At 38.7% G+C, this 26,949-nt stretch overlaps 2 protein-coding genes across 3 annotated transcripts in view; both read left to right on the forward strand.

Annotated features, from left to right (window-relative positions):
• Positions 1 to 26,949, forward strand: part of RFX4 (regulatory factor X4) — a 93,904-nt gene that overhangs the window by 55,668 nt on the left and 11,287 nt on the right. Inside the window, exons 9-17 of one of the 2 annotated variants that reach the window (XM_065845507.2) lie at positions 1,072 to 1,172; positions 2,939 to 2,997; positions 4,656 to 4,800; positions 8,075 to 8,169; positions 9,699 to 9,816; positions 14,094 to 14,213; positions 15,543 to 15,701; positions 22,177 to 22,339; positions 24,923 to 25,061. In XM_065845507.2, the coding sequence (XP_065701579.1) occupies positions 1,072 to 1,172; positions 2,939 to 2,997; positions 4,656 to 4,800; positions 8,075 to 8,169; positions 9,699 to 9,816; positions 14,094 to 14,213; positions 15,543 to 15,701; positions 22,177 to 22,339; positions 24,923 to 25,061 (1,099 nt within the window). Of the gene's footprint in view, positions 1 to 1,071; positions 1,173 to 2,938; positions 2,998 to 4,655; positions 4,801 to 8,074; positions 8,170 to 9,698; positions 9,817 to 14,093; positions 14,214 to 15,539; positions 15,702 to 22,176; positions 22,340 to 24,922; positions 25,062 to 26,949 lie in introns of both variants that reach the window. The other variant, XM_065845497.2, reaches the window with a different exon arrangement.
• The window catches only part of TMEM263 (transmembrane protein 263), a 132,271-nt gene that overhangs the window by 4,897 nt on the left and 100,425 nt on the right, over positions 1 to 26,949 (forward strand). The gene's annotated exons all lie outside the window — the stretch shown is intronic.

A 26,949-nucleotide genomic window follows, 5' to 3' on the forward strand; every position in this document is an offset into this window, starting at 1 on the left:
CATATAAAGGGCCAGATTGTGGCTATTAAGCCATAGCCTGCACTGGAGGGGGTGAAGAAGGGTCTCATTGCAATGGAAGCTCCTGAAGAAAATCTTGCTGACTCAGCCAGAACCCTCTGAGGTACTTCCTGGGAACAAATATTGTCTGTCCAGAAAAGCCACGTTTTAGTGGGTGCAGGAGTCATCATTCATTCCCTGTCATGTTGGGTGTCTGTGTGGAGCAGAGCAGGCCTGTGGCTGTGTTTATTTTACCTGCTCCGTTCTCAGTGCAGCGTCTTAGGAGTGCAAACAGAATAAGCTGCCCGGCTGAAAGAGGGAAAGTTCCTTGTATCTTCCCTCTCTTTCTCATTTCTGTGTCTGGAGTATTGCTCCATGCAGTGCAGCTCAGCCTGGCAGCACCAACTGTTGGAGTCACCTGCACGACACCCTGCAACTTTTCCTGGAAATGGCCATTTTACTGAGCAATGCCAAGAAGAAGCTGCCCACCAAGTTTAGCAGGAAATTATGGAGCCCTCATGAAAGGGTAGTAAGCGGGAAGAGAGAAATCTCACTTGACTGGGGAAGTTCCTCTCCTGTGCAGAGCTAAACAGGCAGGTCCTGCTCTGCCCCTGCTTCCCCACCTGTGTGGGCTTGGCCTGGAAATTCCTTCCCACCATCATCACCCGCTCACTGCCTGCAGCATATATGGTTGTTGCACATCCCTGTATACAACTGAGCTGAAATCAGAAGCTTGATCTGTTGTGTTCTTTAAACAGTTCTGATTCTATGTTCTTGTGTTTGCACAGAGTGGGAATGATTTTATTTCAAGCTAAGAATACCGTTTATAAGTATCAAAGCAGTGCAGTACAGTGACTTTCATTCTTTGTCAGGTTTTGAACCTCACATGATGTGTTTTCCTTTTCCTCCAAACATAGTCAGAAGTTTTTCTTCATGCCTACAAACTCAAATATGCCAGCAAATCTGCATAATAGTGAGTTGTAAATAACTGGCTCATAGTATTTACATGTTCACAGATTTTATAGATTAAAGCACAGAGTAAACATGTTCTGATAGACTGATTTCTCTTTTCAGTTTGACACAGGTGATACGAAAGTTTGCAAAGCAACTGGATGAGTGGCTGAAAGTAGCTCTCCATGATTTACCAGAAAACCTACGAAATATCAAATTTGAATGTATGTATTTCCCAATCTCTCTCCTATTAACCTGGAATGTATACAGTGTTTATTGAGTGTAAATTAATTGGAAGTGAGGCTAATGTTCTTTTCGGCTTTAAAGACTGTGAGCATTATAAATATTGTATTCGCTTACAATCTCCACTTGTTCATGAGAACCAATTTCATTTAGTGAAACGAGGCACTGCTCAAAATTAGAAGATTTGCCTTTCCTTTCTTGTGGGTTCTGATAAGAAATTAATTTTGTTGATAATAAGCAAACATTAGGGATGATATTAGGCAAAGGAAATTATTAAACAAACCTTTGGCTAGCACAATTTGAATACAGCTTTGAGGCCCTTGCTCAAAAAAGTGCCAGAGTTAAAAATGAAGGAGATCAAATTACCCTGTCACCACAGGAAACGGCACTAGTCCTTTTCAGACATGCTTTGTAGATGCCTGCAGTGCACATCACCTATTGATAAAGTCTGCTTTATTTCACGGCTCTCAATTCTTTGCCTTTCATGAGCACTAAATTCCACACCACAAAGTTAAAGAAGAAGAAGAAAAAAAACTAATTTAGGAGAAGGATTAACTATTTTGATCAGCATGGAAAATTAGGTGTATGTTTTACTAAGAACAGTCAGGATGTAAATTGGAGCAACTCGTTTTAGCTTTTTTGTGTTATTTACTAATTTATTTTCAAAGTTACACAGAGTCAGAAGTGAGAATATGCTTTATCACATCTTTGTCAGTTCAAAAATACCGAGAATCTGCAACAGCAAAATCTTTTCTGATCTTATAGGGAAAAAGGATGAGATGGACACTGCATTTTCTAGTCATTCTCAATCTGTACTCTTTAACTGCCTCTATGTACAGTGCAGAGGGAAAACCTACTCTGTGACCACGTCTAAGGCCTGTCTGGGTAGATCTGCAAGTCTTCAGTGATTCTAATATAAGGAAAAACTTTGGTGCATCCCACCTTTTACATGAGCCTTTGTTGCTCCTGCAATTGTTTCCTCCCTGTCAGAATTTGTGATAGTGTGCACAGCAAATGGAGGTACTGAGAGGAGTAACTACAAGCCTTGATCAGGTTTGTAGTTCCCAAGTCACAAATTTCAGACAAAAGATGCACAATACAACATTTTAAAATCCAAGTATAGGAAGTACCTTAATACAAAGTCCATATTGCTTTGAAAGAACTAAAATAGGATCAGAGAACTGGCAAGTGCCTCCAGGGCCATCTTACCTCATAGCATATTCCTACATCTCTTTCAGAAACTTTGATCAAATTCTACCCAAAACTGATTTTAGCTCCTACTACTCCAGTCAGAAGACTCCAAAAATTTTGTTTGCATTAAGTTGCTAAGTAGCAACCTTTTCTAATTTCCATGCATAATATAGCTATCATTATTTTATGTCCACTTGTTCTTGCACCAACATTTTTCTTTCTATTAAGTAGTTATTTCTGGTCTTCAGTTCCTTTGTGTATCAAGAGAAAATTTGCTATGCTGAACAAGTGAAGCTCTTCCATTGTCCTCCACATTTCTCTTGTCATCTGATTATTCACAGCATCTATAAATCACTGCTTGTAATATGCCTCTGTAAAACTGATTGAGCATCCAGATTTAAGGTTTTAGGTCAAGGTTTAAAGTAAGTTAAAACTGGGCTATTGTATACAGGAAACTGGATATATTTTTTTTTGTTCTTATTTGAATTTAATATTTTTAGAAATATTTTTCTTTATTTCAAACAATATATAAATATTTATTTTTTATTTTCTGCAGTGTCCAGAAGATTCTCACAAATACTTCGGCGACAGACATCACTAAATCATCTCTGCCAAGTAAATATTTCAGTTACCCAAGTTTGCTGAATACAATTTTTACTAACTTTTCAAATAATTGTATGGATTGGCAGGCTGGACTTTACCCAAAGAGGAAGAGATCATGTTAAAAATTTGTCTCCAACATTTATTGTGATCATCTTTACAAAATTAAAAAGTAATCAGCAAAAAAATACTTTTCTAGATAACTCACAACCCCAGATCTTTAAATTTAGCGGGGAACTTTTATCAAACAAAATTGTTACTTGATTTGAAGAGATGACTCATTTCAATGAAATACATGAGAGCTATTCCTATGACTTCAGAGTGGTCTGTCTCAGGACTATTACAAAGCAAGAAAAATTTCCATATGCCTGACAAAAAAATCCAATTCTAATTGTGTATTTAAATCAGATGCAGATTAGTAAAACACAAAATGATTTAACCACTGGGGTTTTAAATAGAAATATTCTTGCAACCATAGCAAGTGAATATAAGAACTACTCTGAAGTGTTTGTTTTTCATCAGTTAGTTTAGATCACAATTAGTTATCAAAAATTCATGAGGCCAAATTCTGCATAGTATAAAAAGGGGAAGGATGCATTGAGTTCATTAACATTTCACCCACATATTGGAGCAAACAGTTTGTTTTCCCTGTCACACTGAAAGCTCCACTTTTGGAAGGTGTATCCAACACCCCAGGTTAATCCTTTGAGTGGTGAAGCCCACAGGAAGAAGCTCTGGGGGAGCTCTGCAAGGTGTAGATTTCTTCCTCCATTATTTTAGTGGTGGAGGCAAAGTTACCAGTGTTACCTTTCCTCAAACATGGTGGGTCATCACTGAACTTTGGAGGTCTATAGGGATTCAGAGGAAATCAAGATACAGAGACAACAACGTTATGCATTGGACTTAGGATCAAATAGTTAACTTACATGAAGGACTCTTCAAATGTATCATTTCCTTGCGGAAGCTGATAACCTTAGTCTGGGTTATCATCTCTGCTTAATTTACAGAGACCATGACCTTCTGTCAATCCCTTTTCTATCAGCCCATCATCCCCATTCAACAGCAGACCCCTGTCTCAGCCAGCCAGGAAGCAGATCTGATGTGAAGGCAAATGAGCTCTAAGTTTTTCATGTGACTGAGGGAAGAAGGAGAGTCTTCACAGTTTGGGAGTGGGGAGGGTACAAACCTGACTGGGGTTTGTTCAGTTTTGGCTTGGTTTTTCTTGTTGCTTTTTTGTTTTGAACTGAAGTTGATCAAGATGAAACATAGATGAGGTTTTTAGCGACATAGTTTAGTGCTAGAGTTAAGTTATGGTTGGACTCAATGATCTTGAGGGTCTCTTCCAACTGGAATGATTCTATGATTCTAAGAAAACCAACGGAGGTGTTAGAGATGGAGGAACCTAGCAATCTCATCACCAGATTAGGGTTGCTCATTGGGGTTTGTGGTGAGTGCAAGCGAAATATTTACAGTTGATTAAAGTAGGCAAAAAGACTTCAGAGTTCTCTGTGGTTAGAGGGCCCTGTAACATCCATAAGACATCAAGCTGGTGGGTGGGAGTCCGTGAGGAGAATCAACTTAGTGAGCCTAGCTAAGGAAGCGTAAAAGGGGATAAGGCCTATTTTTTAACCTAATAAACCATGAACTAATGAATAGATTGGATTGGATTACAGGCATCAAGAACGGTGATCCACAGTGCGGACATCACATTTCAAATGCTGGAGGACTGGAGGAATGTGGATCTGAATAGCATTACCAAACAAACCCTCTATACTATGGAGGACTCACGGGAGGAACACAGAAAGCTCATCATACAGTGTAAGAGCAGAACCCTCAAATAAAGCCAGGTGAACTTGGTTTCCTGCTGGAAAACAAGCTCAGTGAAAGTAACACTGTTTTTGCAGCCAGTGGTTTGCTTGGAGGCTTAAGATAAGTATAGAGACCTTTATCAAAATATAAGGCAAAGCCCTGTAAAGGTCTAATGTTTTGAGGCATAGATCTGGGCACTCTTTCATTGTGAGTTTCTTTCTAATAACCAGAATAGCCAATGGTACAAAACTTGCACCCAGATTCAGGAGGATTTTTTTTCCATGAACTTGAGCAAAATGAATCTATGAATTAACCATTGAATCTGATAGAATCCAGCCTCTGCTGCTGTAGAATTGCAGGAGAGTTGTCTTTTGAATGGCTTTGACACTAAAGTGGCTGTGTAGTTGAGTTCCGTGAAAACTTTTCTTTATAAAAAGTTCAATTTTACACAGTGTTTTCATAAACAAGATCATTTGATGGGATAAGCTTTTTTCCTGAACTTTCATGAGGAAATAGAAGTCCTGTATTGAGCAAACTCATTGGCTAGTTTAGATTCTGCCAAGTATAGTGAGGGGCATGAACTGAAAAGCGACTTTGTAGATGTTGGCAAATTGGTTTTAGAGTCACAGATCTTTTGTAAATATAAAATTTAACTTACATTGTCCAGCAAATTTTCATGGTTGTAAGCTTAGGTGTAACCCTAAGCACACTGGGTTTGTCCCAAGGTGACCAGCTTTGTCTTTAACGTCATTCATAACCTCACTTCCCTGTGAACCGACCTGTTGTATTGCCATCTCTCTCCTGAGGAGGACCAGTCATCTTTTATCCAGAACCAGCCTTAACGGGGAGCAACCTGGGCACTCAGTTGTGGGACCCCTGCAAGGGTAGGTTTGCCAGTGGGGTCACTCTTTCAGTGAGTGGCTGGGAAGAGGAGGGGTGACACCTTAGCATGTACACTGGACCCTTCAAGGTTGACTTTGGCACTCGTCCCATCCTGTTAACGCTAAAAGTCTTCTCCCCAATTTAGGGACAGGCCTTGCAATCTCTGTTAGCTGTTTTCCAGCGAGATGTGCTTGGTACTCTTTCCTCCCCTTCTTAACCCTTGATTTTTTTCCTGACATGGCCCTCTTCCCTTTTGAGGAGCTAGAAACTTGACATGGTGGCATGGAGGGTAGGACATAGGGAGACTGGAGACCAGAATATGGTCCATCCTTCCGTCTTCTGTTATGTTTTCAATATCTACCCAACGTCATCCCACTGGGTGAAAAAACAAAGTTCTCAAAGTTATAATCCCTAATGAAGCAACAGTCTTGGCTCTCATTCAGAAAATTCCTATTATTCAGGAAAGCTTTTTCTATATGTGTTAACTATTTAAATATAAACTTAAGTGTAACCAAATCAAATGGTATTTTCCTGAATACTAATGGATTTGAACAGTTTTTTACATATTTTAGGCCCGTAAAGTCCACTAAGTAATTACCCAGAAACGGTAATGTAACATGGATGTTCATCATGAGATGGGATTTCACTAAGAGGTGCAGATATGTGTAGAGATGATTGTAGAATTGAGACTCCCCCGCTCCATCTTCGATGTTTATTTTACTTAGCCGAAGATCTTAGAAAAGATCATACTCTATATGACTCATATTACATGGAATTAAGGCCTGCTTTCACATTTTTTGTATTATTAACCAAGAAAGTATAATTTCTAACTACTGTAACTGGGAAAAAGTGTTTATTAGCTTCTAAGAAAGCTTAGAGAAAAATGATTTGGTATAAGACAAGCTCTTTCCTGCTCTGCTATGGTAGCTGTCTCTGACATGGTTTCTTCTTTATTCCTTCTTTCTCAGACCCTGTTGCAGTATTTTTAACAGTCACTACAGGCCAAATAGTTACTTTTCTCAAACAGGTGGTTGTACACAGTTGAATTGCTCCAGTAGCAAAGCAGGCAACTGATTTTTCCACTCTTGTTCCTCTCTTTGCACAGCATATGAATTACTTGATCTGTTGTATTAGGCAGTTTTTGTCCAGCCAAATACTTGGGTAAGGAGACAACATTTAGATTCCTCTGTGATCCTGTTCTGAAAAAAGGGAAGTTGCCCATTCAGTGAAACAAGATATGGGTGACTCAAATATAATTATTTCCCTTCTTCCCCAGCTAGTGTTTCTGATCTATCCAGGCTTTGCAAGTCTAAATTAAACAAAGTTAAAGTCAGGTGTGAAGCAAATGCATTCCTGCTTGTCTTCCTTATCCAACTTAGAGACCAGGGAGCTTGTTCTTTCCCTTATTCTCAGCCTCTCTGGCTCACTTCTCTAGCTGTCATCTCCGAGATTTGCCTCCTCCACCTCCCTCACTGTCTTCCCTATTGTGGGAAATTCCTTCCTCCTGTTATTTATAATTAAGCAGAAATGGAAATGCATAGTGCATTGAGATCATTCTGTAGCACTGCAGGTAGAAAGTATCTTTCTTCTTGACCTATTTGGCCTTTTATTTTAACTGAGTTGAAGAACAGTTTCTTAAGGTGTCAAAGTGCATGATTCTTTGTCTTCCAGTCATTGATCCTCATAAATAAACTACAGACTTGCAATTTTAAGATCTGCAGTTGAATGACTTGCTTTTACTCTCCGTATTAAAATATGAATCTGTGTGTTTGGGAGAAGTTTAAAAGTATTCAGTCTGCTTTTGAAAACTCTTCTTGGTAAATTCAGTGCATTGGTAGCAATGTGTTTTGAATAAGCAGAAGTTTATGGAAATTCTTTGTGTGTGTCTGGCATTGCAAATAGATGATTTGCAGCAGCTAAATCATGTTTTTGCAACTAAAGCATTATACAGATGAGAGCCCTGTCAACAATACTCATCCACTTGGTGCTTAGAACATTCTTTATGCATTTCTAAATCAATTTTATGCATGCCCTTTTTCATCACCAGGATCAAGGCCTACCTTCACACTCTTCGTAGAGAACGCCATGAATGCTTCTCTTCTGGGCACACCAGACAGCTGAAGCTTAAATCAAACGATCAATTTTAAACAATAGGTCCTGATTTGCTCACATTAAAATACCACTTCCAATGACTCCATCACTTTTAGTAGAAAGGAGATAAAAGACCAAGCAAACTTATTGGATCAGCACCAAAGAAGATATATTTGTTATAGCTAAACAATCTATTATAAAAACCACAGCAAACTTGTGATGTTATTGGCAGCTTTTTATGATTTGTTTCTCTTTTGTCTGAAATGAAATCCAAGTACTGAGGTGGGCTGTTTTTTTCTTTGTCTCCCAGTGTATCAGGAGTTTGATCACCTTCTAGAGGAACAGTCCCCCATTGAGTCGTACATCGAGTGGCTGGATTCCATGGTGGACAGATGTGTTGTGAAGGTTGGTAAGCAGGAGTAAGGACCTGGGTCACTGATGTGCAGTATGAGCTCTATTCTAGCAAAAAAAAAAAAAGAAAAGAAAAGAAAAAATCAAACCAAAACAACAAAGAAGACATGCATTGGTAATAAGCATGAGTAAAGCAGCAGTAGGCAACATCCTACCAGTTTTCATGCTCAGTTTGAGAACTGCTCACACTCAGGATTCTCCTTCTGTTCTGTCCCAAAAGATGATATTCACAAATGGAACACGGTCGAGGTTTCCAGTCAAATCAATACTTCAGGGCTGTGGAAAGATGAGTTCAGACTCATCCTAACTACATAGTGCAAATAAAAAGCACTATCTAGTCTGGATATTTAGGTTAGTTAATTCATTTGTATTCGTTCAATTGTAAGGAAGAAAGTCTACATTACCATTCAGTCAAGGATATGTTTATGTTGCCTTTTGATTTGGGATACCAAGGCTTGTATTTTCATTTTGATTTAAGTGTGTGCAGAAACCTACTAACATATATTTTAAAAATACTTTCAAAAATGATCAGGTATTGCCATAATTTTACATAGAGTGTGAAACTGAATGACTATTTTAGCTTCCGTTACTAACTATACTTTGTATCCTATAGAACTTTGTATTCTAATAGAACATCCTATTAGAATTTAAACTCTTCATTGCAGCTGTCAGAACTGAGAAATAATTAAAAAAAAATAGTGCCTGCCCCTCTGCTGCAAAAGAACCATACACAAAACAACAGATACTTCCTCAGATTACTTGAAATGTATTGACTGTTTTGGGGAACTTTTCTTTTAGTCAGTGGAATGCAATTTGAAATTCAGACCTCAACTGTTAATTTTCATGAGGAACCTGACATGAATTTTTTTAGCCGATTGGATGAACCTAATTCTTTAACTCACATATGGCTATAGTAAATACATTTTTGAAGACTTGATGCCTAAAGTGTACTTTCTGGAAAGTATTTTTGCTAGCAAAATAATTAAGTGAATTAACAAAAACAAAAAAAATGTGAAGGAACAAAAAAAAATTATATTCAATAGTAAACTTTAATTGAAATGTTAATATAAATTTTCAGTGTAGATCAAGCGTTCTTGATTATAAATTGCTTCCTTGGCAAGGAAGAATGAATATGGAAGTACCTAGGTTAAGATGAAGATCAGGGCAATTTTTTTGGCAGTCCTTTCACCATTTATAAAGGAAATTCAGCCTGGGTGATGAATAGTACTTTATGTCTTCCTCTTTCTGAAGGCTGTATATGGTTACAAGTTGGATTTTTGTGTAAGGTTGTTTTCCTGGTTGTTTTGTTTTGGTTTGGTTTGGTTTTTTAAATTTTTGAGTGTATATTTCAGTGTGAATATAATGGTAACTAGTTTTTCAGTATGTATGTGTGTGAATATATATATATATATATATATATATATATATACACACATATAAAAGATCGATATGTGCATCATTCAGCTGTATCAGGTGGTAGAAATAAAAGTTTCTCCATGTCACATGTATCTTCTTTCTTGCAGGTAGCTGCCAAGAGACAAGGCTCTTTGAAGAAAGTAGCTCAGCAGTTCCTCCTGATGTGGTCCTGTTTTGGCACTCGAGTGATTCGAGACATGACTTTGCACAGTGCACCCAGCTTTGGTACTTCCATTTTCACAGAATCATACTATAGAATCATAGAATAGTTTGGGTTGGAAGGGACCTTCCAAGGTCATCTAGTCCAACCCCCTGCCATGAGCAGACGTATCTTCAGTTTCTGCAGGGTGGAGTTTTCCCTGCTCAGGTGCAGCTCCAGCAGAGGCAGGAGGAGCCTTCAGGTTTTCAAAAGGGAGAATGATACCAAAATCGTATTCCCATTCCATCAGGCAGAAGCCTGAGCTATCCCTATCTCATTTCCCTCAAAATGTCTGAAGTGTTATTTAACCATGGACACAAAAATAATGATAAGTTTTATTAATGACGCTACTCTGTCACTGCAAGACCATGTAACACTTTGTTAATGAATCAGAGTTGAGCAAGTTCCAAAAGAATGACCCCTGAACATGAACAGCTCCAAGCTAGATGACAGAAACTCTCCAGTGCTTAAGGGTTCCTTCTAGCTTTTCAGAATAATGTATGCATTTAAGTGAGTTCTATGGAGAGAAACAAAGACTGATTTACTGTTCTAAATATTTCTTTCCATATGCGTTTGTTTTTAACTTAGGTAAAAAGTTTTGCATTTTTACTGCACTGGAACTGTTTCTGTGGACGGATTTTTTTATTTTTATTTTTTTTCCCCCCAATTCAAGTAATATATATACTCAGATGATCACAGTGTATTTTTTTTTAAAAAGTAAAATAATGTGTTAAATGATGGGATCTTTACTATATATGGGACAGAATATTTTTACCCTTGAAAAATGTGACAAAGAAATTTGATTGGAGGAAGCTGGAATACCTGGCACTGGACTGGGTAGCACAGAGATTTGATTCTGCAAAGATTTTAAGTTTGGTGGCATGGGCAGGTGGAAAAAAAAACTCCTCTGTCTCACTCCCTCTCCCGCTCCCTTTTTCTCTCTGCCTCCCTCCCTCCTTCCTGTCTATGCATATCAAAGGCACAGTTGGTGGCAGTGTTTGGGTAATGCATCCAGTGTACAAAGTAACTAATTAGTAATAGGAGCTCCATGGTTTTCCCCAGATCTGGAAATCTCACTGTTGTTTTGCTACTTACACATAATTGCTGTATCTGTTAATGGCTGCTGATACTTACTACACATTAGCTGGGTAACCATTACTATGATTTCTGTTAACTCACAAAAATTAGGGCCAAATTCTATTTGCTGTTTTAACTAGTCTCTTGAATGACTTCTTACCTCTTCCTAAAGAAGTGTATTGTTTACCACCTACAGCTGGATCCTTTTCAGTACTTGCAGATATACTTGAAAGAACCAAACAATTTCATGTGAAAACCGGTAGCTTGCTAACACAGAATAAATTATTATACATTGTACTGAATAGCTATCTACTGTGTAGCTGAAATGCATGCCCTGATACTGGTTTCACTCTATAGCTTACATTTCATTCAACTCATTTAAAAAATGTAAAAATATTGCATTCATTCAGTACCAAAAACTTGTTTGTCTGGTGTCTTTCACGCAAATTCTGAGCTCAAAAACTCTGTATAGAGTTTAAAAATACACAGTGGGAGAAATAATAGGAGAGGAAGAGAGAAATTCAAAAGAGTGACAAGGGCACTGGAGTGTTTTTAAATGCTTGCATTCAGTATTGCCAACCTCAAGTCTTCAAAATAAAACATTAGACCCCCCAAAAACAAAGACTTTTTTTTTTAAAGTAGCAAATCTTGGGTTCTTGTTTGCTTGCTAGCATTTTAGTATTTAGAGTTCACACTACCAAATATTTTTATGAAACTACAAGTGAGTTTCCTTTTTTTTTTTTCTTTTAAATTAAGGCTGAGCAAGGACTTTGATGGGAAACAATGAATACCCTGAGCTTTGTACCACCACATGAAGTTTGCCAGCATTTAGGCCTGTTTTTCTTACTTTGGAAATACTTATCAATAGTAACTACACTAAAGTCAATAGGCACTTCCCTCTGAAAAACTGTAATCAGAAGAAGAGTGAGTATTTCGTGGAGATTCTTGATAATCTAGGTTTCCACTGGGGAAATCCTAGGTCAGGAAGAAGGTGATCAGCCAGGTCTGCTGCCTTTATTGCACTGTTGAATTGAATAGTATTTCATTTTACAAGACTTTGAGCCTAGAATATTCTCTAAACAAATTCTCTGCAGTGGTTCAGTGAAGAACTCCACTATTTACCCTTGAAAGGCTGGGGAAGCTTGTTCCCATTTTGGTTTACATAGATATGTGAAACAAATGAAAAACTCAATGTTCCAGGTGCACCAGCAGCCAAATACTTCCTCCCCATAGCAAAGGTGTTGCAACCATGTATGTCCTTTGTCTGTGCTGCCTTGCCCAAGAACACAAAGGCGTGTGTTCACCTCCCAGTGTGTGTGCTCAGCTCATATCAGTGATGCCAGAAGCCATGGAGTGAGAGAATTAAACACAAAGACTATGCAGGTCACACAGAAGAAGAATGTGCTCAGAGTCGCTTTGAAAGCTGAATTGCCAGCTAGAGTTGTATAAGGATGTAGGGTCTTTCAAATCACTTCTTCTGCCCCTCAACAGTATGTTTAAGTACAGAAGTTGGAGTAGGGGTAGTTGTGCTTTGCTGTGATAAATCTGGCATCCCAAGATGAACCTAACTTTCCTGTGAACAAACCAATCATTATGAAATTCAATTGAATTTGAAACTTCATGCATTTTTTTTTTTCCCATGGAAGTATTATTCCTCAAAATATAGTAGTGGAATTTCAAAAGGAATACATCTATGTGAGGCTTTTTTTTGTCTGGCAGTAGTTGATCTCTGTTTTCCTCTCAGCTGGTGATCTTTCTCTGGTTTAAGCCAGCTGCTGGACTGGCTATTATTTTAACCTGACTGCATTTGCACTTGCCAGAGTTATTTAGTGACTGATATGAACAGGTTTTAAATATTCCATGCAAGTCTAAATAAACATAGGAGCTTTTTTAGAAAACATCGTATGATCAAATCCTGTCTGGAGCTATTACGGGTACTCTGTGTCATGGAGTCTACTGCATATACTGACCAAAGTTCATCCTAATACTTGTCAATCTTCCTCTGCAGATGAATGTTATTCCTTTCAGAAGGACACTACACAGTGTCTAATTTTCCCCTGAAATGTATCCATGGTCTTTTCTTATGTATCTGGTTTTTTGTGGCTATATGTGCTCTGTATGTGCTTCCTCTATAGAGGAAGTATATAAATCAGAGGATGATATAAATCGCCAACAGCAGAACTTATAACACCGCGCTATTAAACTTCATTTCCATTACAATAGTCCATAGTGTTACCCAGTCCTTCCTCTTAACAACATTAGTAAGTGCTCCATCTTTAATCAAATCTTACTTGAGGATTTGTGGCAGATAGCTATGCATATAACCTCCTTTTACTATTAATTTTCAAAGTCCTTTTTGACTCCATCACCCAGATTTTCTTTTCTCCATACTCTTCCCTTAAGCCCTCTAGCCCTTAAGTTTTTCACACCCCTGTCATGACAGTGTAAGAGATAGTATCAAAGGCATCTTCAGAGGTAAGCACAGGAACAGGCCAAATGTGCTGCTGACATGGTTCAAACTGATAATTAGGGAAAGATTGTGTAATAGTTTTTCTGCTATGCTGTTTTCCTAATTATCAGTTTGAACCTTATGAATGTATGACAGAGCAAAGCTTTGGCACAGGTCTTATCCTTTAAGACATCTGCAGTTGCTGCGAATGTCTCCATGGCTGGCATTTAATGGATGTTTCATCCAGTCCAGGCAAAGCTTTGGAGATACACCTTCAGGAGACTCAAAAGGTTGTTTCTACCTTCCTTTTGATTAGTCTCTCGTTTCCTTGTTCAATGACACAGGTCATTCAGATAATTCATAACACGACGTGTCACTAATGCAGCCAATTTAGGGTTCTAATTCTGACAGAAACTTATATCTGTTCCTTTAGATAAAAGGAAATTATTCCACTGTAGTGTAGTTGTCTAAATTGTTCAATACTAATGTAGGAGGAGAAAACTTCATTAAATCCCAGCTCTCAGCTAGGCAGCCTCCTTGCACCTTAAATCACAGTAACTGGTCATACAAGCCTGCATAAATCCAGGAGTCAACAGAGTTTGCTAGTCCTCAGTTTTACTTTGACCTCTCTTGCCTTGAGTAAGAGGGACCCTTCAGTGGCAGTAGTCTATGGAGGCAGTCCTACTCAGTACTGTTTGTGTTGAATACCAAAATCGTTGGCTTAATTAGTGTATTGAGACAGTTAATGGCTTTTTTGTTTGTTCACTTTATTACTAGGGTCTTTTCACCTTATTCACTTGATGTTCGATGACTATGTATTGTACCTGCTAGAATCACTCCATTGTCAGGAGAGAGCTAATGAGCTAATGAGGGCAATGAAAGGAGAAGGAAGCACAGGTGAGTTTGTTCTTTCATTCATCTTTCGTTGTTTTATTCCACTGAATTCACTGTTTTCTGTGTTAGGACATTTCTTTATCTTCTTCTAACTTAATGAGGCTTATCTAGGAGCTAATTGTTTTTCAGTTCCATCATGATTTGAAATAAGTCATTTGTGAGAGGGGACATCCCTGGTTAATATGTTCTGAAAGAGGCCTGCCTGCTTTGTGATGTAACTCTGGATGTCTGAAACTCCATTCCTAAGCACACATTTGATGTTTCAGTAACAGACTTTTGTGTTGAACCCTTTACCTTAGTTAATCTATCTTAGCCACCATTGTGTTTCAGTGGACTCAGTCTTGATTCTTGGTTCTCTCTCACCCTGGTTTAATAGTAAATAAATCCACTGATATTAGTGGATTTATGCCACCCTAAATAAAAGGGAGATATAGCATAAGTGAACAAAGACAAAAACCAAAGCTATTATTTCAGGTACACTTTTGTTCTGAGTGCCCGTACAGAAGCAGATTGAGTCCCACTCCGCTCTACACTGACTTGCCAGAAGAGAAGCAGGCAGAGGTTGTCTTCAGGCTCCCTTTGCTTAGGGCAGCCCCTTTTAACGAATGGTCCTCAGTGATCTTTTTTCCTTGCATCTCCCATTAATTTTGGGAAGTTAAACCCCTCTGTCACCTTTGAAAAGTTCCATTATTTATTTTAGATGTGGCTTAATTTGTCCCTATGTAGATTTATAGGGAAAAGATTATTTCTGCGATTAGGATAATATCTTCTATGTGTTGAAAGTTTTGGATTTAATTCATTGCCCTGCCATAGCCTCTCGGTTTTTTGATGGAGTTGTTTATCCTTGCATAGTTTCCACTTACCTTTAGCAGCAAGGACTATCCAGAGCGTCATCCTCTTTAGTCAATGAAGAAAGGTCATAACCAAAAGCCACTGGAATCCCCTGAAGATTCCTGTTTCTTTCCAACATCTCTAGAAGGAGTTAGGAGTGTCTGATTTGGACTAGACTCATAATTTTAGGTATCTAATAGTATATTACAGGAACATAAGCCTTAAGCTGTCTATGCACAGGTTTCCTATCTATACAACAGGAAAAACAGCACTGTCCTTTAAGAGGTCTCATGAAGGTACATTGAAGGTTGTAATGCTGGATGTTACAGAATTACTTCTTTCAAAGATTTCTGATTCTTGCTATGCATTTCTTGAAACACAGCCTGCAGAATTTAACTTCTTCCATTGATTTTTTTTTTTTGTGGTTTTTTTTTAGATTCTCAGTGTTCCTTGTCTCTACCTTTAGCTAAGTTTGATGGTTTTTCTCTTGTCCTATAGCAGAAGTACAAGAAGAAATTATTCTGAGTGAACCAGCTCCTCCAACTCCCTCCCCAGTGCCATTCTCCCCAGCTAAATCTGCCACCTCAGTGGAAGTGCCCTCTGCCCCCTCACCCATCAGCAACCAGTCCCCAGAGTATGGTGGGATAACAGCTACAACAGGTAGGCTTACGGCAACTGGATCTGCTTGAAGATGATTTTTGCACTTAGTCACCTGAAACTGATCCTAAGAACATGATGTGCTGGCTTTCAAGGGATGAGAACCCTTCCCAAAAAGAAATCTGTTCAAAATATCACTTATATCTTCTCACTGTATCCAAACATGACATGCAATCTAATAGAGAAAAGATATGATGTCTGGATGTTTTATACTTCAAGGAAATGTGCCAGATATTTTAAGGTTTAGTGAGGTTTTCAAAATCCTGAACCACTAGTGGTTCTGTAATCCCTAGTGGGTAAAATGGGAACTGGGTATCTTTAAACATATCCGAGACCCAAATATGTTTAAATAGCTGTGCAAGTTTCTCTTGGAAATGTTTTAAACCTCAGTGATTACTTTCATCTTTCAATGTTAGAGACTAGGAATTACATGTCTGAAGCCTATTTTCAGCTGTATGGTGTTATTATGGCAACTCATGAGACTGTATTCTCATGGGCCCAGTGACTAAAAAATCTGTGCTTAAAGGTATTCAGCTTGTGGGCAGGACTGACAGAAAACAATAAGCACAAAACTGGCTTCTTTTTTCATCTGTATAAATGGACAACTGTCCTCTGTACTCCAGTGTAAAACTCACTCATTACTTTTCTGATGTGGGCAGAATAGTCTGTCTGTATGATCAGAAGACAGTGTTTTCTTGACTCCTGGAAAAAAAGGCAGAAACGTGAATGACTTTCAGAAGGCCTTCCAGACAGTGAAATTTCAGCTTTGATGCTTCACAGTGAAAAGGCTGTATAATCAGAATATGGAAACTATCACTTTTGTGATGTACCAGAAAAGTTACAAAACCTTCTTGAAATAATGTCAGAAAGTGATGATTTACCACACTGGAGAATTTGGCAGTGGCTAAAGGACTAATAAATCTTTCTGACAAATGTTTTTCATGTTTTCAAAAGCACCACAGGGAAACACAATGCATGGTTGTGGTGGAAAGTGATTTAAGAACATTGGTCCCTGCATAAAAACTTAAGGTTTTCTTGCTGTTGGAGACACTAGCATATTTAGGAGGGAAATAGGAGGATATTAGCCCCAGAACAGTTAGACAAAAGACATGGCAGGTGGAGCTCACTGCTTTAGATCAGGCAATGCTGGAGGTTGTGTATATGCTTGAGTCTTGTTGAAACATTGATTTTGTGGGCAGCTTGATCTGTGGACATCATGACCCAACGGGATTGTTGTGATGTTATAACCAGAACTCAGTGTGATGCAGAACTGCACCCAGAAGTAAAAGACAGAAAAGTAAGGAACTGTGTGCTCTCTGATGGCATTGACAGGAACGGAGATTTGAGGGACTTGTGTTTGGGCTGTAGAGACTGTAACTCTATGTGACTGTCATAACTATTCACCCAAAGCGTATTCCATGCTTATGTAATAGCCTATTTGTCAACTATCTGAGATTCTACCTTCAGCTTACATGACTTAGGTACTTGGCTTAGACACAGATCTGGGCAAGCCTGGGAAATACGTGGATCTTGTATTATCCCTCCTGAATCCCACCTGTAACGCAAGGGAATGGACTCATGTAAACATTCCCAATGCAATTCCTTCTTAATCCATGTTGTTTATTATAGTCTTTTTTATTCTCTCCCTCTAATTTTTTTTAATGTCCTGGTAAGGCCAAGGTCTGCTAGTGTGAAGTCTCAAGCCAGAAACAGGATCATTTAGGAACAACGGTTGAAGTATCTGCTCCCACAGTACAGGCAGTAGATTATGATGAAGTTGTTCCTGTAGCAGAACTTAAGCAGGAAAAAGATTTCTGATTTTCCTCCCCCCCCCCCCCCCCCTTCATTTTTAGGTTGTTTTAAAAACTTGTGTTTGCTTGATCTGGATTTTATTCTTACAGTCTGGTGCAGTCTCACTTTTGTGATTGTGAAAATAGTTTCTGTCTAGCATAAGCCACATTCGTCAATGCAAGTAGTGGTCTGGTTAAGATTAAGTATGTATGTAGTAATTTCCCGGTGTTAATTTGGGCAATTAGTGATACCTCCGCTTCCCACATTGATCATGTAGATGAACTGATTTTAGTTTGTTCACCATTACACTATGGAATATAAGGTTCATTCACACAGAGTCATACAAAATAGCAACCCTGGTGATGTATCCCATTTTTCAAACTATTCCATATACAGATTTGTGACATTAATACATGGGATATTTTGGAACAGGTAACTCTGTTCTGGAGATAAACATTAAAAGTATATTGTATTGATTTTCTGATGTGTCTTTTAAGAGGTAAATGTGAAACTAGGCAAATGCTTTGCAAATCTTGAGAATTAGTTCCATTGGTTACCACTAGCTTTCAGTTCCCCAGTTTAAGGCACCATTAACTCTTTCTTGCTTGTGGCATTAGCAGTAAAAGTTAACTATTAAGCTTGCAGTTTCACGTTGTTGCTTTCAGTCAGTGGTCAGTACAAAACCAGCAAATCAAACTGTTGCAATTACATGATACCAAGTAAAAGAAAGGTAGATCCTATGTATAGCATTCTGTGGTAGAACATCTGGCATGGCTCAGCTGACATTTTATTTAAAACTTTTTGTGAAGTTACTAGACATTTAAAAGGATAATTAGTCTCCATCCTTTCCAATTCACAAAGGCCAGATTAATGATTGTTCAAACTGCAATAATATTGTAATAAAAGTGATAGCTATATGGCTGACTTTGCTATTCTCTCTTAAAGCCCCTCTTAAAGCTGTGATTACTCATTTGCCAATGCAATGGCTTTTAGACAACCCAAAATGAACTCTGAATTTTAAGTTGCTCCTAATATGTTAGTAAACTAATCTAAGTCACTTAGTTTCAAAAAACGTATGTGTGACAAAAGTCTTCAGACCAGAAATGGTCATTTAAAGTCACTGTTCTTAAAAGTCTAGGTTAGGTATTAAAGTTATGGGAATCTGGCACAGGGGATGCTTGCACAGAGGTACCACTTCTCTTATTTGTGTGTGTGAGTAGAAAAAAATTCTGGTTTTCTCCTAAATCTTCAGCTTCTGGACTCATGTGACTATGTGAGAACATCAGCTCCTGTTCAACAATCAGAGTTTAATTATCATAGCTGCAGAGTGTAAAAGTCAAAGGTTCCCATTTCAAAAGGCAATTCTCCCCTTCTCAATGGAAGGGCTTGTGTTTTTTCTAAAGCTGATAGTTTAAGGTAATCTCTTTGTTGTGTGTGGCCAGAATGGGTGTCTGACTCCAGATTTCTGATTGTCTGAAGCTGACAATAATGCTTACTATCAGCAACAAGACACAGTGCTGTATCTTGCTTGTGCCTGGGTGGTCATTTACTCCAGCATAAAGCAAATATAAAACGCAGCATAATGAAGCAACATTTGTTTCTTTCTGCACTGGTGTAGATGATGGCACCAATAAGAACAGGGCTGTCCATGGACTGATAGAAGTTCCATTTACATTTGGCTTTCCTACAGGTCAGATGGCCTCTTGGTCAGTTCGTCAAAATCAATTTTTTCATTAAAAGAGAAAAGAAAAATGAATGATACTAAATGATCTTCCCTATTTTAATCAAACCCTGCATGTTCAGAACACAAAGCAGACCAGAATGTTGCTCAATCACTATTGTTTTTGCTTATTTCAGAAAGCAGTTCAGTTGGGTTCAGTCATATCTAAAAGAGACTTCATCTCCTGGAGTTCAGTTCTGCAGCCAGCTGAGAAGATTAATCATATAGGACTGGGAGAGAAGCGGGTATTAAGAAGCTAACTATGAAAAAAAATTCAGACTTATTCATCCTTTTCCACCCACCACAATGTGTGCAGTATCCTGGCTGAAGTGAAATATACATACACACAATCTGCAAATCTGTTGTTGTCTTCTGTCCTTCCTTGTTGTCTTTGTGACTAGGTCACTGAAAATAATGGCATCCCTTCCACAAAGGCAAGGAGAAGTGAGGCAACTGTAGATTCCCAAGAATATCCTGATAAAAATATTTTAACATCTTTCTGTCACTCTGTAAATCCAGAGCAAGACCCAACATACATTTGTTTCTAAACCATAACCTCCAAAAGAAAGTATTTCCTAGAGTAGCTGTGTGAGGTACTATCCTGTAGTTCCTTGGACAATTCTTGATTAGGAGAATTAAACAAAGATATTCACAACTCTTCCAGTGCAAGACGTATTCTCCGTATTTGTTTCTGTGTAGTATGGACAGGCACACAGCATGTCACACCCTGAACATTTATTTAAAAATTGAACTAAGGTGGCTTCCAGTCAGATTGAATGCCAGGAGTGGCCAAGTCTTCTCATCCAAGAAGCCCAGCTTCCCACAGGGAGCACATGAAACAACTTGCTGTCCTGAACTGACTCATTTTCATCAAACTGAGATAAAATCCTACTGCTTTTCAAAAAAAGAAAAGAAGACTGTCAGAATGGCTGAGGCCAGTCAAATTAACCATATTAGGTAAAATGCGAAGGATCCTTTGGCCCTGTTATTAGCACTTCTTGTTAGGGTGAAGAAGGTGATGAGATTTTTTGGCTCAATGGCCAAGTTTTTTATTGGAAAAGAAGAAATCAGGTCAAAGAAAAACTTTTGGTTTATGTTGAATTTGAAAAGTGAAAAAGTGAAAAAAACTCAGGAATGTTAACTAAAAATAAGTAACTGGTTCTTTTCACCATCTTTATTGTCCTTCTTTACTTTTTTTTCTCTTCGCTTTTGTCTTTTGAATTTAGACCTGTTTTGAAACAAAGTTTCAAATTTTCTTTTGGAAAATAACGCTAGGAAAATATGTTGTCCTCTTGAAACCGCAACATTTCACCAAAGTATTCCGCAGACAAGCTGTTGATATTTTCAAAACAGTTTTTCTCTTGTTTTCAAATGAAGCTGTTTGGTGACTGCATAAGGAGTTTTGGCCCCTTCCATGTGAACTGTATTTTCTAGCGAAAATAGGTTTCCTTAATATTTTGCTCAACTGAAGGAACTGTGACTGCTTATATCCACAGTGAGACTGATGTGCTAGCCTCAATTTGCTCTCAGGGATCTCAGTGGTCCTCTGCAATGGGAGGAGATGAAAGACTGGAAATTCGAATCAGTGACAGAAAATGCAGTAATGTGAAAATAGACGTAACACAAATATCCCTGGCCATAACACATCCAAGGATGTTTCGACTATAAGAGCACCGAATCACACCCTGCTGGAGTATTTCAAGCTGGAATTATCTTTTGAAGCTCAGAATGCCATTGTTCAGTCCCAGAATTAAGCATTTCCTATTTAAAAACATTGTTTATCTGATTTTGCCAAAGCTCATCACATGCATTGAAGAAAATTATGCACATCCGAGAAAGGCTTTTCATTCCCCAAAGCCAGGGAGTGGACACAGACCTGGTCATACAATCGCTTCCCCCTCTGAATTAGGCCCTTTCATCCTACAGGAAGTCCTAGAATCCACACTGAAAAAAAACCGAGTCACCTCCTGCAATTCCTTTTAGTTGGTGAAAAAGAGTAAAGAGTGCCCAGAGACCCCCAAACTAGCGTTCGTACTGGGTTAAATTCAGTGTTCTGGTCCTCATTTGCAGGGTAATCTCAGCCAGTATGGTCATGACCTCCAGCAAGAGCTATGTTAAACTGGAACAATGGATCTGTCAGCCTCCTGAGTGAAAGGGGTGTGTGCGAAGGACAAAGGTTTCTCAGCAGCTGGCCAATGAATCTGAAGTTCCTGCCTGGAAGGGATCAGGATGATTAAAAACTCAGCAACTTCCAAGCAAAATGGAAAACCCACTTCTTTGCTTTACTCTTCCTACAAATGTTCTACATGAAAAAATAATTTAAGACCAGTCTTCCAACATCAGAAAGAATAAACAAATATTATTTGTGGGAAGAAAATGGCTAGGCTATTTCTGTCTATATATTGGTTATAATTTTGAGTTCTAGCACTGTGTTGCCACTACAAAGGCTGGTACCTAGTTGGACGGAACAGATGCAAGCTGCAAAAGGGTTCAAGAAATTTATTTGCCTAACACTAATTTTGTTCTAACCCTTCATTTGTCCTGGTCATACTTCCTGCTTCAGTCCAGGCCTGATTAGTCTCAGAGATAAACAGGCCAGCAGCTCACTCCATGTGAGAGAGACCTCAGGGCTTGCTGCATCATGCCTGAGAAATATTAGCACTGGTGGTCTTCCACTTCTACATCCCATTCAATTTTTTTATGAAAAATATTTTCAACACCACACTGAAAGTTCACAGTATGAGCCATTCTAGATAGGTCTCCTACCTCTGGTCCTTTGCATGCCCCAGCTGATCTATTTGTATTTTTATTTATGTCTCAGATACAACTGCTGTGTTCACTTTGGTTGATGCTGTTCCTGTTATTATTGCCTATGAGGTTGCTTTCCTATAACTGTCTTAAAGCATAACACTTCTGTGGATGACACATGATGTTAGCTGTGTTCCTTTAATGCTTTTTTGTCTGCAGGAGCTATGCAATCCTATACGTGGTCACTCACCTACACTGTGACAACAGCTGCAGGGTCACCTGCTGAAAGTTCCCAACAGCTGCCCTGCATGAGAAGTCCACATGTACCATCATCATCTGTCACACACCGGATACCTGTTTATCCCCACAGAGAAGAACACGGGTAAGTAGTTTCCCAGTGTCTTGGTGGTTTCTTTTATGGGGGGGTTGGTTGGTTGGTTGGGGTTTTTTAAATGTTTTTTGCATGAATTTATGCTTAAGGTTTTGAGGTGGTGTTTTTTTTTTTTTAAATACAGTGAAATCTGTTTCTTGATGTAGTAAGTCTATATTGCAAAGGTGCCAGTACCATTTTTCTTTGGTTGTTACTCTTGTATGATTATAATATATCTCAGTTGTATAATCTCATTTATTTCTACTTAAAAACACAGTAGGCTTGGAGAATGTTTTATAAAAGAGAAGGCTTCAGTAGATTTCTTCTCTGATTCATTTTCCTGGGCCATTTTCCATCCCAAAGGTTAGTTGTGCCCAAAGAACAACCCTGCTATAGCATATCTCAGGACAGGTGATCCTTCTTCTCTACTCAGAATGGCTGGCACCACATCTGGATCCAATTCTGTTCTCCCCAGTAGAAGACAGACACAGGCACATTGGAGTTAGTCGAGAAAACGACCACTTAGATGACTATAGTCTCTTTCTCTGGAGACTTTCAAACCCACCTGGACACATTCCTGTGTAGCCTCATCTAGATGTTCCTGCTCCGGCAGGGGGATTGAACTAGGTGATCTTTTGAGGTTCCTTCCAGTCCCTAACATTCTGTGATTCTGTGGTTATAGGACTGGAGGATCTGTCATATAAAGAGACTGAGATCTGGGATTGTTTAGCATCAGGCAGAGGAGGCTCAGGGAGGGTCTTATCAATGTGTACAGATACCTACTGGGGGATGTAAAGACAATGGAGACAGATTCGTCTCAGTGGTATTTAGTGACAGGACAAGATGGCACAAATAGAAATACAAGAAATTCTGTTTAAACATTAACAAACAAAAAACCTGTTTTACTGTAAGTATGATCAAACACTAGAGCAGGTTACCCAGAAGGGCTATGGAGTCTCTGTCCTTGCTGATGGACAAAATCCATATGGACATGATCCTTGACATCGTGCTCTTGTGGACCCTGCTTTGAGCAGGAGGGTTAGACTAGACAATCTCCACAGGTCCCTTCCAACCTCAGTGATTCAATGGTTCTATGACTACTGTTAGAACTGCAGATAGAAAATGTCCAACGTTTGGAGAAATAGCCCCCATTTTCACCATTGTATTCTAATCCCATCTTCATAACCAAAATTTGCTCAAGGCTCTCAATGAAAATAATTATGTTATAATTTTATGCAAAATTATTTGATCTTAGAAAACTTTGGTCACTAAGTCTCTCAGTGCTCTTTTTGTCAAGCAACACTTCTTCTGTGCCATGCTGATTTGAGTGAGTGTATACCTCATAGGTATCCATAACTAAAAAGAAACAATCACAAAATAATGGGTTGAGAAGGGCTGGGCACATAGCAATATTAGCAAATAGCCAGGCGCTGACATGATGCAAGAGGTTCAAAAGAGTTTATGAAGTTCCTCAGTCTCATTGCATACTCATAAACTTTGCAGAAGTGCTTTCCCAGTGTGGAAGACTGGGTACTGTTTGGAAGGGTAATGTTGAATTTTCCAGAAAAAGAATAAGTCTGTACAAATAACTGTCTTCTCTCTCATATAATGAATTGGTTACTTTGCTTGTGTGATTTTTTTTATCGTGATTTGTGTTTCACGGAGCAAGTCCAGAGGAGACCAACCATAAAGATGATTAGGGGGCAGGAGCACCTCACCTGTGAGGACAGGCTGAGAGAGCTGGGGTTGTTCAGCCTGGAGAAGACAAGGCTCTGGGGAGACTTTATAGGAGTCTTCCAGCACTTAAAGGGGGCCTACAGGAAAGATGGGGAGGGACTCTTTATGAGGGAGTCTAGCAATAGGATGAGGAGTAACAGGTTTAAACCAAAAAGGGATAGATTTGGATTGGATATTAGGAAGAAATTCTTCACCATAAGGTGGTGAGACACTAGCCCAGGTTGGCCAGACAGGTGGTAGATACCCCATCCCTGGAAGAGTTCAAGGTCAGGTTGGACAGGGCTCTGAGCAACCTGATCTAGTTGAAGATGTCCCTGCTCATGGCAGGGGGCTTAGATGATCTTTAAGGTCCCTTCCAACTCAAACCATTCTATGATTTTATTATTTAAATAACATTATTTTAAGAACCTTTAAACTTTGTTGCTGAATTAGCATGGCTACACAAAGATGGAGAGGTTGCAGAAAGTGTCCATGCATCTTCTGCTAGCGAAAGGCCCAAATAATGGTGGTCAAGAAACTCTGACCCTGTAGTTTCTTGTAGCTCAGGGAACTGCTCCCTCCTTTACCCCTGTCTGTTCCTAGACAAGGGGTTGGGATAAAAAAAGGAAGTAGGCAGGTTCTCCAACCTCAAATCCCACTCTGCTCTTGCGTCAGCTTTGCTAAAGCTGTTGGTTGTGTGCTTCAGATGCAAATTAATACACCTCTCTCCCTCTCAAGGAAAGAACATCTGACCCCAGTGCAAGGACACAGATAACTGAACTCCCCTGTATAATTCTTTAAGTCTAGTTTAAGTTTTAGAATTATTAATGGGAATACAATTATTATGCATACTGAATAGTGTTTTTGAATGGATTTTAGATACACAGGAAGTTACAACTATGGTAGCTATAGCAACCAGCATCCCCATCCAATGCAGAGTCAGTATCCTTCCTTGCCGCATGATACTGCTATTTCTGGACCACTTCACTACTCAGCTTACCACAGAAGCTCTTCACAGGTAAGTTGGATTTATTACTTGATAATGCTTGCTATAACTTTTTAAGTAAAGTTGTGCTTGTAAATTTATCAGCATATTAGGTGTCTGAATCAATAAGTTCTCATCAGTCTAGTCATTGATGGTCCCTATATTTTTTTCTCTTCTAATATTATGTAGTTATCTTTTCATTTTGGTGGAGATTATTTTATCAGAATAGTGTTGGATTGTGAATTTTGAGTACTCACTCTAGAATTCAGCAGTCAGGGTGACAGAAAATATTTCTGTGTTAAGGAGTAGCTAAAATAAAAAAATGAATATAATTAGCTGCATGTGTCTCAGGAGTTGCGAACAGGAAGAAATTCCTAACAAGAAATATAAATGTTTTCATATAGTTGAAAGAAGATGCAGAGGCCATAGTGAATTCTTCTGGGGCCTCTGCTTTTGTGAATATGTATGTTTAGGAATTTGCCAAAACTATGAATTCTGCATATAGTTTGAATATGTCTCCTACCATAATGCTGAGAAATCATGTCAGTAACTATTTCAGGACTATTTCACTTCACAAAACTGAGCCAGTAGGAGCCAGCACAGATTAAGTGTGAAGATGATATTTGACAACAGTTCAAAAGTAGCACCACTGTGGGATGGCTTCAGTACCTCATGCAGCTGGTGCTTCCCCAGTGTAGGAAGCTCCTCTCTGGGCGCTCTGCTGGAAGATTTGCAAAAGACAGGTACAGGCAGGAGGGATGTGATGGCAATGGGTATTCCACCCATATGGCACCTCTTGTGCTTTATCTACTGGAAATTTATACAAGCATACTAGGGACCACCATGCTTAACTATCATCACTGGACTGGAACAGTTTCATACCAAATGCAAAGATGTGAATTTGATAGTGCTTTGGACTAAAACACATAAATCCTACATTTCATTCTGGTCTTCAGCATCAGTATGCCTGGGGACCTCAGAGTAGTAATTTCTCTTTTTTATGCTTCATTTTCTATGCTTCCCTAGCTGTGAGATAAGCTGTAAGATAAGAATTATGGTTATGATCTCCTTATAGCTTTTTGAGATGTGCTGGGAATATTGTCCTGTATAAATGCAGTATGCTCATTTGGACCAGCTCAACAACAGCTCCCTAGCTTATGGAAAGAACAAGTCTACAACTTCTCACCTATTTGTGTAGCACCTGGTGTCAGGATTTGATTGAGGGCTGTTACAGCTGCTGTATTTTCAATAGGAACAGTGAGTGAATGTTGAAGTACAGTGTCCTGTATTTAATACAGGTTTGTATTCATTGGTTTTTCAGTACAGGCCTTACCCTGTTATCTCAAGATTTTTGCCAGAATGCATCACTTTTTGACTTAAAATTGGCTTGCCAATTTTCTTCAATCTCTCTTATCCTTTAATGCAGAAAACTCATATGAGTGCTGGTTCTGACAAGGTCTGTAAGGCTATGAATCTGTGTGTAAAACAGGGAATTAGGCTTTTAATGATTAGAAATATTATCACCCACACAGGAGTTTCTTTCTACCCTTTGACAACTGCCTTTCACACTGACATAACACAAGTTAAGCAAGAAATAAATAAAGCAAATCACAATAAACACATTTTTAGTTTATTCATGTCCTGGTTAACATGTTACATGGAAATGGTAACTTACATTAAAATCATGCAAATGTTTTTCATACTGTAGGCTGTCTCTACAAGTGCAGATGCCAGATCATTTCTTGCTAACCCTTGAACTGTCCTGAGCATACATGAAGAACAGCAACAGTTTAGTGCTCACACTTGAGAGCAAAATTATTTCAACTTGTATTTAGCATGTTCTTTCTCATGGTCTTGTAAACTGAGATGGAATCTCACAGCAGGACACAGCTAACAAAACCCTACCAATGCACCCATTCAG

This window comes from Patagioenas fasciata, chromosome 1, assembly GCF_037038585.1.
Source record: "Patagioenas fasciata isolate bPatFas1 chromosome 1, bPatFas1.hap1, whole genome shotgun sequence".
NCBI classification, from domain to species: domain Eukaryota; kingdom Metazoa; phylum Chordata; class Aves; order Columbiformes; family Columbidae; genus Patagioenas; species Patagioenas fasciata.